We start from the raw sequence: 15,504 nt of genomic DNA on the forward strand, positions 1-15,504 counted from the left end.
ATTCAAAGCACTCAAACTTCATTAAAAAAAAAATCATAATGATTTGCAGTATCACCCTGAAGTAGCAGCTCCAAATCTTTCAAAAGATGAAAATTACTGTTCTGACCCATAACAAATACTAAAAGTAACTCTATAATAATAATTTTCTCTATCAATCCGTTTTTGTATTTATATACATTTGGCCAAACAGAAATGAGTATTGAAGATTGCTATACCATTTCCTATAGATTACAAATATGCAGGATCTAGATTCTGCAGTTTAGAGTTCGGATTTATTAACTAAAAATAGAATTTTAGATACACTCTCAACTCAATTTTATTAAAATCTGTCAATGTTTCGAATATGATCTTTTAACTTTTACTGAAAGTTTAAAAAAAAGTTACTATCCATTAGATAGCAGTTAAATAACCTTGGGCGTGCCGCCCTTTTCTGTTTTTTTGAAAAAAATAATTACAATTACTTTGTGTGGCTGGGCCGATTTCAGTTTCAGACTTCAGAAATAGTAACAGGTATAAAAAGAAGTGCATTGAAGGTACAGCTGAGCTTGTATTCCACAGTTCATCTCTGCATAATTGCAGTTAGTCTGTCCTGCGTAGTGCTAAAGCTTTTTCCAAAAAAGCAGTACACTTTGTACTTACTGGAATGCTTTCAGCTTTAAAGCTGTAATAATGTACAGCTACATAAATATGATCTACATATTGTTTGATTTCTGTCCCATTATTATTATTTTTTTTATTTTGTATTTCAGAGTCATGCAGATAATGAGCTCAAGATTTAATATTTTATTATGAGCTGCATACTGTAAAGCTGAGAGGTTTCTACAGATGAAATTCTTTGGGAGGAGTCTTCCTGTTTCTTCTTGTATATCTGAAATGCTGAACAAAATATTAATGCTACCCTACTGGAGGTTAGCATTAATTTTTTACTATGCTCTCATGACTACCACAAACAGAAATATAAAAGGGAGAGAATAAAATCAGTGTCCTATTTGTAAAAGCATGTAGTGTGTTTGGAAAGGATAAACATTACAGCCCTGCATAATAATAATGTCTCATAAGACAAATAAGGCAAAAAAAAAAATCTTGCCATTCACATTTTGTTCTAGTACAATTCTCTTATACTTCAGTGGAATGTAAAGTCTTGATTAATGCAGAACCAAAATATAGACTTGAGCCAATCGATGACAAACGGAATTAACCATGTAACCACTTATTTGATTTCTGTTATCTGATACATGTATTTGTAGCATATATCAAGGGCTTATTCTTACTATTATAACAAAATCAATAGCAATATAAGCAAGACCACGATGGTGAAATATGAAATGTAACACTTTTATCGACAGATCTTCAGAATGACCCTTTCTGATTTTTTATTCAACCATTTCCAAAACAGTCAAAGAGTTCATTTTTAAAGTTCGCGGCAGTCGGATACCCACTTTGTGCTTTTTGAATTTACTGCGAGTTCAGTGGGGATTTTTGTGTCTTTCAAAAGAAACTGGCACAGCAACACCCATAATGGGATATTTTGTTAGTTGTTTGGTCACCATGAGTGTGTAGCTCCATGGCAACTGATGTCAGACAGATCTAGTCAATTGTTTTGGCTAAGAGCCCTGGGGAGTCCTATAAATGTCTTCCAAATTCTACACGCAGTGTTCCAAGTTCCAAGTTCCAAGTTCCAATAATCTTTGGTCTCCCTGTGAAAAGTCTTCTCTATGTTAAGGACGGAATTAAGCACTTTAAATCTCTTGTCCTGCTTTTGCAACAGAGCCATGATTACCAGTCCACCTGAATGAAAATGTGCTAGAAAGCGAATGGATAGGACTAAAACAAATGAAACTACAATTAAAAAAATACATTAAAAAGAAACAGAACCTAGTAAACCTTTTTTTTTTTTAATCGATAAAATTAGTATCCTGGGATCAGGCAAGCAACTGCCTAAGTCACAAGGGGAGGATCGTATCAGCGTCATTAAGACTTTAATTGGATTCTAATTCTAGAAATTTGTACACAATTTTGCTCTTTTCATCTTTCCACTGTGGCCCAGCTGCGCAGCTGAAATGTTTTGTTGACCTTGCTAAAGCTGTTCTCCTCTCTTATCAGTGTGGCTTGCCGCTATTGGAAGGGATGCAGAATCACACTGCCTACCATTCTCAATCAAGGGATGTTCTCAGTGCTCCATAACACTACAAGCCAAAGAAAACCTATAAACCTATAACCTATAATTTCACCAATAAGGCGCTGCATGGCTTGGCACCTCAGTACATGTCTGAACTATTATCGCCCTACTCCCCACCTCGCAACCTTCGCTCTTCAAATTCTGCCCTCCTTACTGTCCCCCAAGCCCGTCTACATTGTATGGGTGACAGAGCCTTCTCCTGCTATGCCCCCAAGCTCTGGAACTCTCTCCCCAAGGATATCAGAGAGTCACCTTCTCTAAACTCCTTCAAATCCAGACTCAAAACCTTCTTCAGAAAAGCCTTTACTTAACTGGTTCCATTCTTCACCCCATTCTTTTCTTAGCATCACCATCCACAGTCTCCTCTATATCTTGTAATTGTGTCTTATCTTGTGTATTCTTCTTATTTATTTATTGTTGTGTTCTACTTATTTATTGTTGCTGTCATCCTGTAAAGCGCTTTAAGAAGCCATCTTTAAAGGCATTATATAAAATAAAGTTTATTATTATTATTATTATTATTATTATTATTATTATTATTATTATTATTATTATAAAACTGGAGAAAAGAAAGGACCCCTCAAACAGACCAGGAAAAAAAACAAATTCTACGGCAAAAACTCTACACAAGGATGGAGTTTATGAACCCATTAGTGTCTTGCATCCCATTTTTAGGATGGGTGAAGAAGTATGTAAGAATTTGGTTATGTACTCAAGAAAAGAACAATACACATTATTCTTCCAATTCTGTTTCCAAACTTACTTATTTGAGAATAAACCTAAGATCCACTTCAGAGACAGAGTGTGTTATTCATTTTGGCTGTTTCATCCACAGAGACAACTGATCATTTCCACTGAAGCCAAAAGCAGCTCACACCAACTTGGGTTGGTTATGGTCTATGGCACGACTCTGCATACTTTGCATCTCTCTAAATTTCAGAATGATGATTTTATGACTGCGTGCCCATCCTATTTTGAATCTACAACTGTGTGTTTACATCTCTATTCACAGCGACAATCACTGTAGCCACACTGGGAGAAGAAAGAAGAGCTGCACTCCCCTTGAGCCCAATCACCTTCTGACACCCTACAAGCTCTGCAGTAATACACAGGGCAAGCAGTTAAGAGTACACTGGAAATGAGGTGTGGCTCTCTCTGGCATCCACGTGTGCCTGCAGGCACCCGATACACTGCATGAGTCACTGTTTTACTGGGAGCTGAGAGTGTGCCCAAGTCCATTAACTCCAGTCCTGCCATCCAAGACATCCTGTACAAAGTCAATTGTGCACCGCTGACTGAAGAATCTCAGTCAACGTAGGCTGATGACATGACCCAGGCATAAACCCATTCTTGTTAACTGAAAAGGCATCTGTTTCAGTACTAGCATTCTATGTAGGGGACATATCTGTACAAATATATAATACAATTACTGTGAAAAACCCAGGGAGAAAAGAAAAAAGTTGCTCTGGCACAGGAATAACTATTCTAATAAAAAACTAATACTAATTGGGAGTTCTAAAAATAAACCCTGAATGGGTGGTGACTGTATTTGTCCATATTCTAAGAATTAATAGTTTCATGAGCGCAGACAGCCCCAGTTTTAGGATTGACCTATAAATGGTTGTTCTCTTAACACAGTGCCCCATATGACCATATGTGGGCAATATCAGAATTGTCTGGTAGAGATCCACAGATTCACTCGAGCACACAACATCCGATTATTACGAAAGGCATCTTTCCATATCAAGTGGGCCGAGTTCATTGTCTGTGCCTGCATGGACAGTTGGAACAAAGGGGCCTCAGTGCTCCGAGCTGCAAGGCTAACTTCTTCAACATTTAAACCCACTGTTCAATTTTCAGAAGGGGCTCGGGGAGGAGGCCCAATGAGCGTTTGCAAAAACCGTACCTTTACAGATTATCCTGAACAAGTCAGATAAATGGCTACTGCCGGCGCAGTATCAGCAGGCAGCATGCTGGAGCACAGAGCAGCATGTCAGGGCAACAGTCTATTGTGAAGCACTGCGTGTGCACTGATTTGTTATTCCTGAGCCTCTTCCCATGTCGCTCAACTGTTTCAGCGGTCTTGCGCAATACCCGGTCTGTAGAACCAGATGCAGAACAACGGAAAACATTTAAAAAGCACATGAAAACACCCACAACATGCTCAATGGCATCATTAACAATGTAAAAATCCATGCAAGGTTAACTCACTGGGAGATCCCATTTAGCCCAAATATCTACTTCATATTATAGGCCTAGTGTACCCTATATACCCTAGTGTATATTGCAATGTAGGATAATGGTCATTTTTCCATCATTTTGTAAAAGTAGAAAAAATGCTTATACTGTGCATCAACAGACAAACCAACCACTTCTACAGGTTTGATTTCTATTTTTATACCTCTTCTATGAGCCTTAGTAGACTTAATATGCATTTTACATGGAAGGGTAAAAAAAAAAGTAGTTCCTACCTTAATATGTACTCCTTAACAACCAAGCAATTCTTACCAAGCAAGTCATCCCTGTGCTGCTGAAAACCCAGTCACTTTACAGTGGGTTTGCAGGAATAATAAATAATGGATAAATTCATGGACAGGTTTGACAGTTCTGCATACTCTCTATTAAAGTGTGGGAGTGTAAGAGGGAGGAGTTAAAAAAAACAGTGGTGAAGAAAAGAACATCAAATTTGTTTGATTGTCTAATACAATGACTGAAATGAAATAAAATCAGCATGTTGTGTTTATTTTATTAATCTGTGAATATCTGTCAAACTCCAGCCCTATACTCTGTGCTCAGTGCAAGAACAGTAGTACCTGGGAAGCCCAACATCAAAGCTCAGTCTCCCCCTAGACCGATTTCTCAAGCATGAAGCAATAAATCCAGGCAGAAATGGAGTAGAACAGTATGGAAGATAGCAACACAACTTAAAAACGGATGTCAGGGAGCCAAGATTGCTAATGCTACCAGAGCAACAGCTTAGGAAAATGAAAACAAACAATGTGGTAGACCACTAAGGGAAAACTGCCTTATTCCAGAAGACCCAGGCTCAAAGCAGCATTTCATAAAGGAAACAAAATAAGCTTTCGGAAAGAATGTGAACTGCTGGGCTGATCGAGCTCATTCTAACAACCTCCCTATCCAGAAAATGGCTGTTTCATCATCTCTTTCATCAAACGTAGGAGTCTCCCTCACTGTTTGGTTTCTAGATAAGTGTAGCAGAGGTTTGTGGAACCCCTGCAAATGCTTTCTTTTGGTACCGTTTGGGTTTATGGAGTTACTGTACATCAGGCACTTGAACGATAAACGATAGCAGTTTATTCCACTAAACCTTGTTGCTAAAAAGATGCATAAACCCGTGCTGCTTGAAAACTGCACTTCAATGCAATAATACTGTAATACAATATAATAATAATGCATAATATTGTTAATTATACAATGGATATTAGTTGGACACATGAAGATGAAGCTTTGAGCATCCTAAAAAGATTTAACTTAACACTGAAGCTATACATTACCACTCCATAGTCTATATGTAACAGACTGCAGACTAATTTCTAGCTGCTTATAACAAAACACTGAAATTTCTCTCCAAAAGACTTCAGCTACCCAGAACATACTTTAGATGGAGGACTTGACTACAGGTGAACAGCAAGGTTTTGAACAAGTCTCAGGTGTGTGCAGAATAGGAACAGTTGTGGCTGTTGGGAATGTGAAATAAGAAAGTTTATAGGGTTGAACCACAGCACAACGACATCATAGCACAATAACCATGACAACGTAAACATATTTAATCTCATTCCTAGTTTTATGCTTCATTATGGCAAGTAAACTGCTTTCAAAATCATTTCAAAACAGGCACAGGAGTTTTAAGCCCTGTTTCAGAGTGCTTTCAATTCTATAAGCTATGTAAAAATAATACTGGATCTGTTACATTTCTTTAATGGGGTGTGATCTGCACTAGTTTCATTTTTCAATGTTTCATGATCTGCATGATCAGCCAGTGGCTGTCTTTGACTACACCTGTCAGCCCACAGTTTCTCTAATGTAGCGGAGACCAGTATTTAAACAGAGAAAATCTGTGGTTTAGCACCTCTCCGTACATACACCGGAAAAGAGTGGGACGTGGATTTGCTAATGACACCATTTCAAGACATCATCCAGCCTGCCCCAATTTAAACCCACTCATATGGGTAAAAAGGAAAACCCAGGAAGATTCCTTAAAAGAACATCATCTGTATTAAACATTCTTATCCAGATTATTAAACTCAAATCTCAAAATATCAAATAAGGTTTACAATGAAAATGGAGAGATATCATTGTCAGAACCCGAGTTAGTTTATTCATGATCTCTAAAGGTTTTTCAGGTGACACTAAGGCAGTATTTACTAAATTATAAGTTTTATTTAATAAATGACAGTGACAAAACTGCTTTGATCTATGTTAAACAAAATTAAGGATGAATGATTATAAACTCTGATGCAACACCCAAGACAAGATGTTCTTTATGAAGTTTCTGCCCCACTGCAGAGGCCAAAACAAATGACAAGGTCTCCTTTTTAGAAGCGAGAATGTAAAAATTTCAAAGCAAATATATTACTTTCTTTTATTGATTTAAAAAAAAAAATCTATGGTAATGATAGTTAATAAAATGCAGTTTCCAACAATTCTTAACAAAAACTTTCATATCAAGATGCATTTCAGCAGAGTTGTTTAGTCCCTGAGTCACTACTCTGTGTCCTTCCTTAATTGTGTAACAAATGCGGCATTCTGTCACAAAACTATGCCATTTTTAGGTAAGCCTTTAAAAGAAACATTTGAGCCCTGCATATTTTTTCTTTGCAAAGGACATATTGGTCAAACTAGAAAATTTAAGTATAGAACATAGCTTTCGGATGTTTTTAAATAGTCCAGTTTTTTTTTTCCTAAGGGCAGCAGGCTGCAAATGAAACTCTTCCAGTTGAAAAAACGGTTCTGCACAAGCAGCAGACTGCAGACTGCAGTCTCCCCACGGAGAACGAAACCCGAGCGTACCTGTGTGGCTTTGTCCCTCATGCAGGGTGCGCACTGGCCGTGGCTGTCCCTAGGCCAGTGTCCCGAGAGGTAGGGGGCTGTGAGGGTGTCCAGAGAGGAAGTCCGGCGGATGTTGTTGTTACTGGAGGGACTGGCCGAAGGCTGCCGTGGTCTTTCTGTTGAGAGAGCAAGAGGGATAAAAAGGATCTAGTAATTACGCAGCATTTCATGCGATGACGCTTTCTGCCTACAAGACTCCGTGTAGACTAGGAGGCTCTTGAAGGTTCAGGGTGACCATTGTGTGGCTGTCTGTGTGGGCAGAGGACCCCTTTCATCCTGAAGAATTATGCACATGTATTAAATACTGTGAGTGTTCCTTCTGATCTGTTATGCACATTAAACACCTTGCACTTAATAAGGGCTCCAAACACCTGCAGGAAGGGACTGACAGCCCTTTCCCACAAACAACTGCTTGACGCATATCGTTTCCAACTCTCCGTGTGGCCCAACAACTTTCAGCATGTCTTGCTCCTCTGTGGTGACATTACCCCTCGACAAGCAAGCCAACACGCACAAGCAGAACCTCTCGTCACTCAAGGTTGTCGTTATTCATTATCCAAGTAACTTAACCCAATGGGAGATTAAAAATATAAGGTACAAGAAGATATTAGGAAAGGAAAAATTGTATGTCATTTGTTTAGGCCACTATCTGCCAGAGATATCCATCTCTATCTACTCCCCAGTAAACCCATATAAAGATGCACATCCCACAGAGATTAAGGAGGTGTGCTTCTGGATACTGTACTGCAGGTTCGCTTGACCAAGCGACTATCACTTTCAGTGAGCCAGCACCAGTCCGACACAAAACAGTACTACTCCTCTGCGCTCACATTTAATTTAAAAGGAAAACTCCTACTTCAAAACTACACACTGAATACGCATAGGAGAGTGCATGATTATCAAGCCAATATATCCATGAAACATAGAACTTCATCATCATGGGAGATAGGATGTTCACTGTTAACCAATAAGGCATCTATGTTGGATATACGTATTAGTGTTAGATTACTTATAGTCAGAAAGCAAAGTGGAAATATTGAGATGAATTAAGAGGTTTGTAAGTATTTATGTTTTGAGCATACACAGATTAGGGCTCACAAAATCTTCTCACCCAGTAAATCGACCAGCCTCTTACTAATGCCACACAACAAAGATTTGCCTTTCTTATTAGGACAGAATGAACACTTTGACCTGTGGTTCCGTAACGTTTATGTTTGTTAGTCCAACAAACATTAAACTGAGTGAATGAAGTCCATACACAGTTTCATCAACCCAAAAACCAAAAGAAACCCAAAACCGGTTTTTAGACAAGTACCGTGTTGGTGAGAATTCCCCTCAGTTTCATCGTGGAAAACACAGATACGCTGCCAAGAAAAACAGGAGCCCAGCTGGCTCAGTGTAGGAGCAATAGTGTTCCACTGTATTCCTTACATTCCGGTGGCCAAGCATACAAAAGGTAAGAAATAAGGACAAACTGCAAGAGTTTATCATCCGTGTGGCGTTGTACTTTCTGGCAAGACGTCACCTTATCGACCCATCTCTCCAAAATAATTTCACCAGTGAAGCCATGAGCTTAAAGGGCCTTGGTGATGCATTTAAAACTGGCTTTCCAAAGCAACCCAATCGACCTGACCTACTTTCCAAACGAGATTCACAGGCACAACGCCTTCTTTCCCACTCCCCATCATCTTCCCCCTCCTCAGCTGACACCAATCCCCATAGGCTGTCATTTTCACTCTATCGGTTTTACCCTCTAGGCACTGTTTCTTCAGACAAAAAAAAACACCACCTGACATTCTCTCTCTGTCTGCCCCCGGATTTCACTGCCCTAACAGAAAAACGCTTCGGTAGGGACTTCTCTCACTCCTGACAGACACTAACCAGTGCTGCTTCATGACAGTCTTCCTTTGCGACATCGCAGATGGGGTGAACACATTTTTCCATTGGCTTGTTTGTCTTTGCTGAGCAGAAATGTCAGCCTCTTAATTATTTGGTTAGGGAATTAAGGAGTGATGTCATTCTTGAATTATCATGTGTTAATTGGACACCCACCTATCCGATGTACAGCAAAAACAGCTGGTGTTTGGTATTTTAATCGCTATTGGTACTCTTTACTCTTTTTTAGAACATAATGCCAAATACATACATACAAGCATTTACACTTGAGGCTTCAGCAATGATATTCAAGCCCACGTAACACATTGGAAGTAATGTGGTGGACTTAAAGAGCACAACTCACAAAGGAAACATCTGAACTTAACGTGATCGGTAGTGCTGCCAGTAATGATAAATCATATTCTTTCTTCAACCGAGTAAATAAATAAATTTAACGTCAAGCAAGACTTGTATAACAGGAATATGATTTGCACTTTAACGTCTGTTAAAGTGTTTACTATGTCTGATGTGTTAATTGGCAATGTGACCTATGAAAAAAGCACTGGTTGCTATGCAAAATGTTCCTTTACCATTTTAAAGACTAAGTATTTTCAAATATGGCATATCTGCCTGCAAACGATTAGCCATCACCTTGGAATTACGTTTACATACATTTGTTGTACTGTACTAAAACAGCCAGTCTAAGAGCTGTAAAAATTAAGTTCATGAATTACTGCAGCATGAAAAAGTATTTTATTGGAAAGCAACTGTACACACTTTATGATTCACTTTTTTCAAACTAACATGCAGTTTGCAGAACAATGAGTAGTTTTCAGAATTTAAATACCCTTAAGTAATTTGTGCATACAGTACTGGAAATAATTGTATTAACAGAGGACAAAGTGGGTGTATAACAAAACTATGTGAAGCAAGCATGCACTTAATTCAAATCATTACTGCAGAAAAAAATGCAAAGAAAATGAATGTATTGTGCAGAACATTTTGATCCTATAACACTTAACACAATCATCCCCAGCTGTTTAGTTGTTGGTGTACTTTATCATTCACGTAACCTCATTTACGTGACGTTCACAGCAGGGCTTTGTGAAGGCCGTGATATCTTTCAGTGTTCCAGGCAGACTTGCACCACGTCGGCTGTATACCTGGGGGTTCACGTGTTGAAACGTGAACCCCCGCGGTTTCACAAAACGCGGTTTTGTGAAAATGGCACAGATGACCAGAATCTACCTGCACCTGTTCACACTCGGGCTACCTTTGATGTCACGCCAGTCCCTGCCACCCTTACGTGAGATACAACCCTACATCTGTAATGATCCACTTTTTGCTTCCATGTGGCTGCTGTGCACTGGTAATAAATCAGCAGTTTCTTAAAAGGCACATTGCAAAAGATTTAAAAGGAAATAGTTAAAACTTGTCTACAATGAGACCATTTTTCCAGGTTTAATCATCCCGCTGTTTCCTTCTGTCAACCTATTACAGTAAGTTTCCTTTGTTCCTCAGCAAAGATTTCTGAGCAGCTACGCGCCCATTGAGACTAATGTGCATTTTACAGCTCTTGCAGAAATGTTAACACTTTTATTTATAGCGTGGTTATTTGCAAAATCTGGGCAGGATCATTGTCAATCATTCAAGGACGTTTCAAGAGGAATTTGACTTTGGTTTTGCATAGTAAATAAAAGACTTGAAAACTAGAAGAGTCTTACACTTGGCATTGGATGATGTTGGGCCACAATCCTGTAGTCTGATAGATATAACAAAACCTTTGACTTCCAGAAGCTTGTTGCGTGTAATTGTACTTCCTGGAGCTTTCGTCTTCATCACAAATCTCAAATCCATTTCATATCCCTGTACATATATAGAACTTGTGCTGGTCTGGCACAATATGACTGTCAGGCAGCTAATCACATTGTACTTTGTCAAAGCAACACAGTAATGTTTCATTTTTTCCCCAATACGATTATTCTGTTATGTATATACTATAGTAGGAGTGCAGCACAGTGGCTGGCGTTGCTGTCTTGCAGCTCGGGGGCCCTGGGTTTCAATTGCAGAGCTGAGGTACTATCTGTGTGGAGCTCGTATGTTCTCCCCACATTTGCATGGGTGTCCTCCAGGTGCTCCAGTTTACTCCCACAGCCCAAAGACATGCTGGTAAGTTAGTTGGCTTTTGGAAAAAACTGGCTCTTGGAATGGACTGGCGTCCTGTCCAGGGTGTACCCTGCCTTGAGCCCTCTGCTTGCCCATGACCCTAAAATGAATGACCTCGTTAGGAAATAGATGTATTCGGGTAAGGAGCTGGTGTGATAACCTGAGGATTCTTGACAAAATGACATGAACACAAAAAATTACTAAAAAAAGGTAATCAAATAACATCGTCTTTAAGGATACAGGGAGGAATAACCCGTACACCTTTAATTGATCATAACAGGATGTTATGAAGTCAGTAAAGAGTATAGAGTACAGATGCAAAACTCAAATGATAGCATCAGTTATGAGAAACTTTCTTCTTGTAACTTAAAGGGCACAGCCTTATGTACAACACTGGAGCTAGAACCTTGGACTGACTGGCCAAAATGTTCAGTTCACCTTAGGCCACAAAATCAACAAGTGACTTTGTGCATCTGTGGCCTTTTCAAGAGGTTTCCACAAAACCTCTGCATTTTGTTCGTTACTGGAAGTACAATTTGTTCCCATTCTTCCTTCTTCAAGACCCTTTTCCGAAGCTGCAGCTGGTCTATTTATTGCCAGCCACGAACAGGATCCGTACACATCCAACTGCGCACCAGGACCACGACATTCTCCACCTCTTCATAAAAGCAGAGGAAAAAAAAAAGAGGAGCGTTTGTTCAGATGGGAAGTTAACGTCTGACGGAGTGAAAGTGTCTTTCATCGGGACCAGCACACATCTGGGAGCTCTCTCAGTTGTCATTTTGTCTAGAAAACTTAACCCACGGGAGCAGTGCTGTGAATTTGTACCAGCGTGGCAAGGAACGCAACCAGAAATATCAAAGACAGGATGGAGAAAGAAAAAAAGAGTTTTGAGAAGCTCGGTGTTGTTTGAATCCTCTTCCTCAGCACTGTTCTAAAAAGGGTGCTTTTGTAGGCAACAGCATATATTACCGAGCCTCCTTTTGTTTTTAATCAGCACATGTCCTCATTTTCCCACAGCCCCTCTTACCAGCTGATGCTACTTCGGTTACAATAGTCAGGGTCCCATCAAATGATGTTCTGTTGTCTGAATATCAAAAGACTCAAGTCCCCATTATTTAGGGCTGGCAAACAAAGCAGATGAGCCTCCCCTTGAGTTGAGAGTCTTTAATTTGGGTTTCCTTCATTGTGAAGCGAGCATGGCGCTGTCACAGCAGGAAGCCTGCCTCACCCAGTTCCCCTTCCTAACCGTCACCGTTGGCCTTGGCTGCACGCAGACGCTGTTCAGACCATGGGCTACAAGGCACATTCCACCCCGCCACTTCCAAAAAAAGGCCTCCCGTGCACACGCAGGCCTGCCTCAAGCTCTGCTACGGGCGCTTCAAAAAGGAAAACTCGGACCATCACTGCAGCCTTTCGAACCAGTTCTGTAACTTGGGTGATGGGGGAAAAAAAAACATTGCTCTGTGCTGCAATGTGCCGAGGTTAGCGTGCCGTTTTACTGAATTGCAGGTTGGAGCACAGTGGTTGGGTCCTTCGTATTACTGCCTCTCTGGCCTAGGCTGTAGGCTAGGCTGCCTCAGGACTGGGCCACCTCTCTGCATTGCATGTGCTCTTCAGTAACTTTCTACCTGGTTGAAGAATTGCAGGTTAGATTTCACTGGCCATTTTTGTTTGTAATGCTCACACGATTTTATCATCGCCAGCTGCATGCTGTGTTTTACGTCTTGGCTAATGGCAGGAGGAGGAAGTGTAGTCAGATTGTCTTAAGACATCACTGGCACCACAGGCTTGTACCAGGAGCTCAGCGCTGACCGGAGGAAAGGTGACAGTGGCCATTTGGACTCCACACCAATACTCCGCAGGGAAAGGATCGCACCGCAGGCCACATGGCCACCGTGTCACAGGGCCAAGAGAGCACTGGCTGACTCAACGGTACCTTTTACACAATTCTTTTTCCCCCCCAGAAGTGGCCAGTTAGCGAGTCACTCTTAGGGATACCTGGTCAAGAGTTGATCAGCGATATGACCTGGCTTGAATCTGCGACACTGAGACAGCGCATAAACGAATTGGGCATCCCTTTCCTTTCCAGAGGGATTTGGCACTAGGGGGATGTTCCCAGTACCAGTCAGAGGACTGCAGAGTAACAGAAACAGATGAGCCCACTGGGCTGATGGGCCAATCATTTGTTTGTTCTGATGTTCAGATGCTGGGCAGTTCTGTTCCTGGCAGACTTCTAAACGATTAGAGAGTCACAACAAAGGTTTAATAATGGAATAATTAAAGAATAAACACAACTTATTTTGTTCACTTTTGGGCAACAATACAAAGTGGTTTTCAAAAACCCCAGCACAGTAAGCCTGACCGCAGTGATGCTGCATATCATGCTTGCCTTCTTAACCACAATGTGTGAGGGCTATAAACTAGAACAGTGTTATACGGGTTATAAAGAGAATCCCAAAGACTGCTCTATGTAGTTATATACCTTGTTTGTCACAGATTTAAAAAAAAAATCTAAAATTAGACAAGGGCAACTGCAAAACTGTAGTCAAATAACACTGCCATTTATTTTTACAGAATTTACCTTGTGTCTGAGATACTAACACTTAGGCTCCAGTAATTCCTTCTATCCGGTTACAATGACTACAATTGATCACTTGCTATACTGGTTTTACACACAATGTGATAATATCAAAACCATTCTATGCTACATTGCTTCAGTAATTCACTGTAAAATTTAAAAATGACATTAACAGATATTATGGATATATATATATATTCTAAGTGTGTGGGTAATTTAGGGCATGGTGTTAGATCTTAAGACTATATGGATGTAACACCCAACCAGCAATTTTCATTTTAAAAAAAATTGTACAATAAATATTTACAAATTACCACAGAATTCTAAAAAAACAACCGACTGTAAAAATCCCCATAATATTCAGGACTACAAATATAATTCACTATATAAACTAACTGTTTTCTGTTAATGGTAATGAATAATATAATCATTTTGAAAATTACAGTAATCAATTACCCTCCTCCAAATAAAATACTATAGCACACAAATTAATTTGGATATATTTTTATAAAGCTAGTGCCCAACTAGGCCTAAGTTTTTAAAGGTTCTTTTAGTTAACTTTTCACTTTTACTTGAACCGCAAAACGTTCTTATAAAATTTTACTTACAAAACCACAAACAACACTTGGCAATTGGGTCTTTAGAGATCAGATGCCTATCTTAGGTAAGAGAAGCCATCAAAGTAATTTTATATCACATTAAAGTATCACTGTACACGAATATCTACAAATCGAGATTTCCTGTAATTAATGTCATGATCTTCATGCCAACTTTTTCTAACAGTAGTTAAATAAACCGGTACTAATTTGCTCTTGAAAAAGAGCAGTCTAAAATCTTGATATCCAGCTGCTGAAGATGTACAGATATCACCACCTTTTTACAAAAACACTCCAATGGTCTTTCCTCCATTTGAGCAAAGCCACTGAGATGGAAAAGTACATGATGCACTAGCCCAGCCTGAGAAAGACTATGTGAAACAGACACTGAATGACATGCAACTGCAATGAGAGTGCAAAAGTTGCTCATTCTCTCACAAAAAGATGTCTTCACATGTTGGGCTGTTCAGAGACAGGAGGAAATGACAGTTGTTTTATTCGATGACCTAATTAAACGTGCACATCGTGGCAAACGGTTGGAGTCATTAAAATTAATACCACAGACCTCCACTGCAGCAATAATAACAGAGGCAGCAGTAATCATAGCACTAGTCACAGCTATGGCAAACAGGTTATTGATGCTGAAAATACATAGTAATGCCAGAGAGTAATTTAGAGAGAACAATTTCCCTAGTAATCACAAAACATTAGGTTTCATTCAGCAAATATCAGTTAATAAGCAAGAGTTTCTAAAATCAGCATTTTTTTTTTATTTTGCATTTAGTTTTACCTTCTGGTATTAAAATTGTATTTATGAACACGATAATACAGTCTTTTGGAGAACAGGTACTAAATTTGTGAATTTTCCATTTGATAAAAGCCTATGGAAAAAAAACAAAACGCTGGCCTATATCTGACCTTTACTGAAAATGTTAAAGAACACTATCGGTTCTCAGTATTTGGTCATCACGTATACTGTTTTGTTACACTAACACAAGAAAAAGGGAGAGGCAAATAGTGACCTGCAGTACCATAGC

At 39.5% G+C, this 15,504-nt stretch overlaps 1 protein-coding gene across 2 annotated transcripts in view; it reads right to left on the minus strand.

Moving 5' to 3' along the window:
• fam117bb (family with sequence similarity 117 member Bb) overlaps positions 1–15,504 on the minus strand; it is a 113,289-nt gene that overhangs the window by 83,410 nt on the left and 14,375 nt on the right. For both annotated transcript variants that reach the window (XM_088606705.1, XM_088606706.1), the window contains exon 2: positions 7,211–7,365. In XM_088606705.1, the coding sequence (XP_088462831.1) occupies positions 7,211–7,365 (155 nt within the window). The remainder of the gene's footprint in view (positions 1–7,210; positions 7,366–15,504) is intronic.

Source organism: Lepisosteus platostomus, chromosome 14, assembly GCF_059453375.1.
Source record: "Lepisosteus platostomus isolate fLepPlt1 chromosome 14, fLepPlt1.hap1, whole genome shotgun sequence".
In the NCBI taxonomy this organism is placed as follows: domain Eukaryota; kingdom Metazoa; phylum Chordata; class Actinopteri; order Semionotiformes; family Lepisosteidae; genus Lepisosteus; species Lepisosteus platostomus.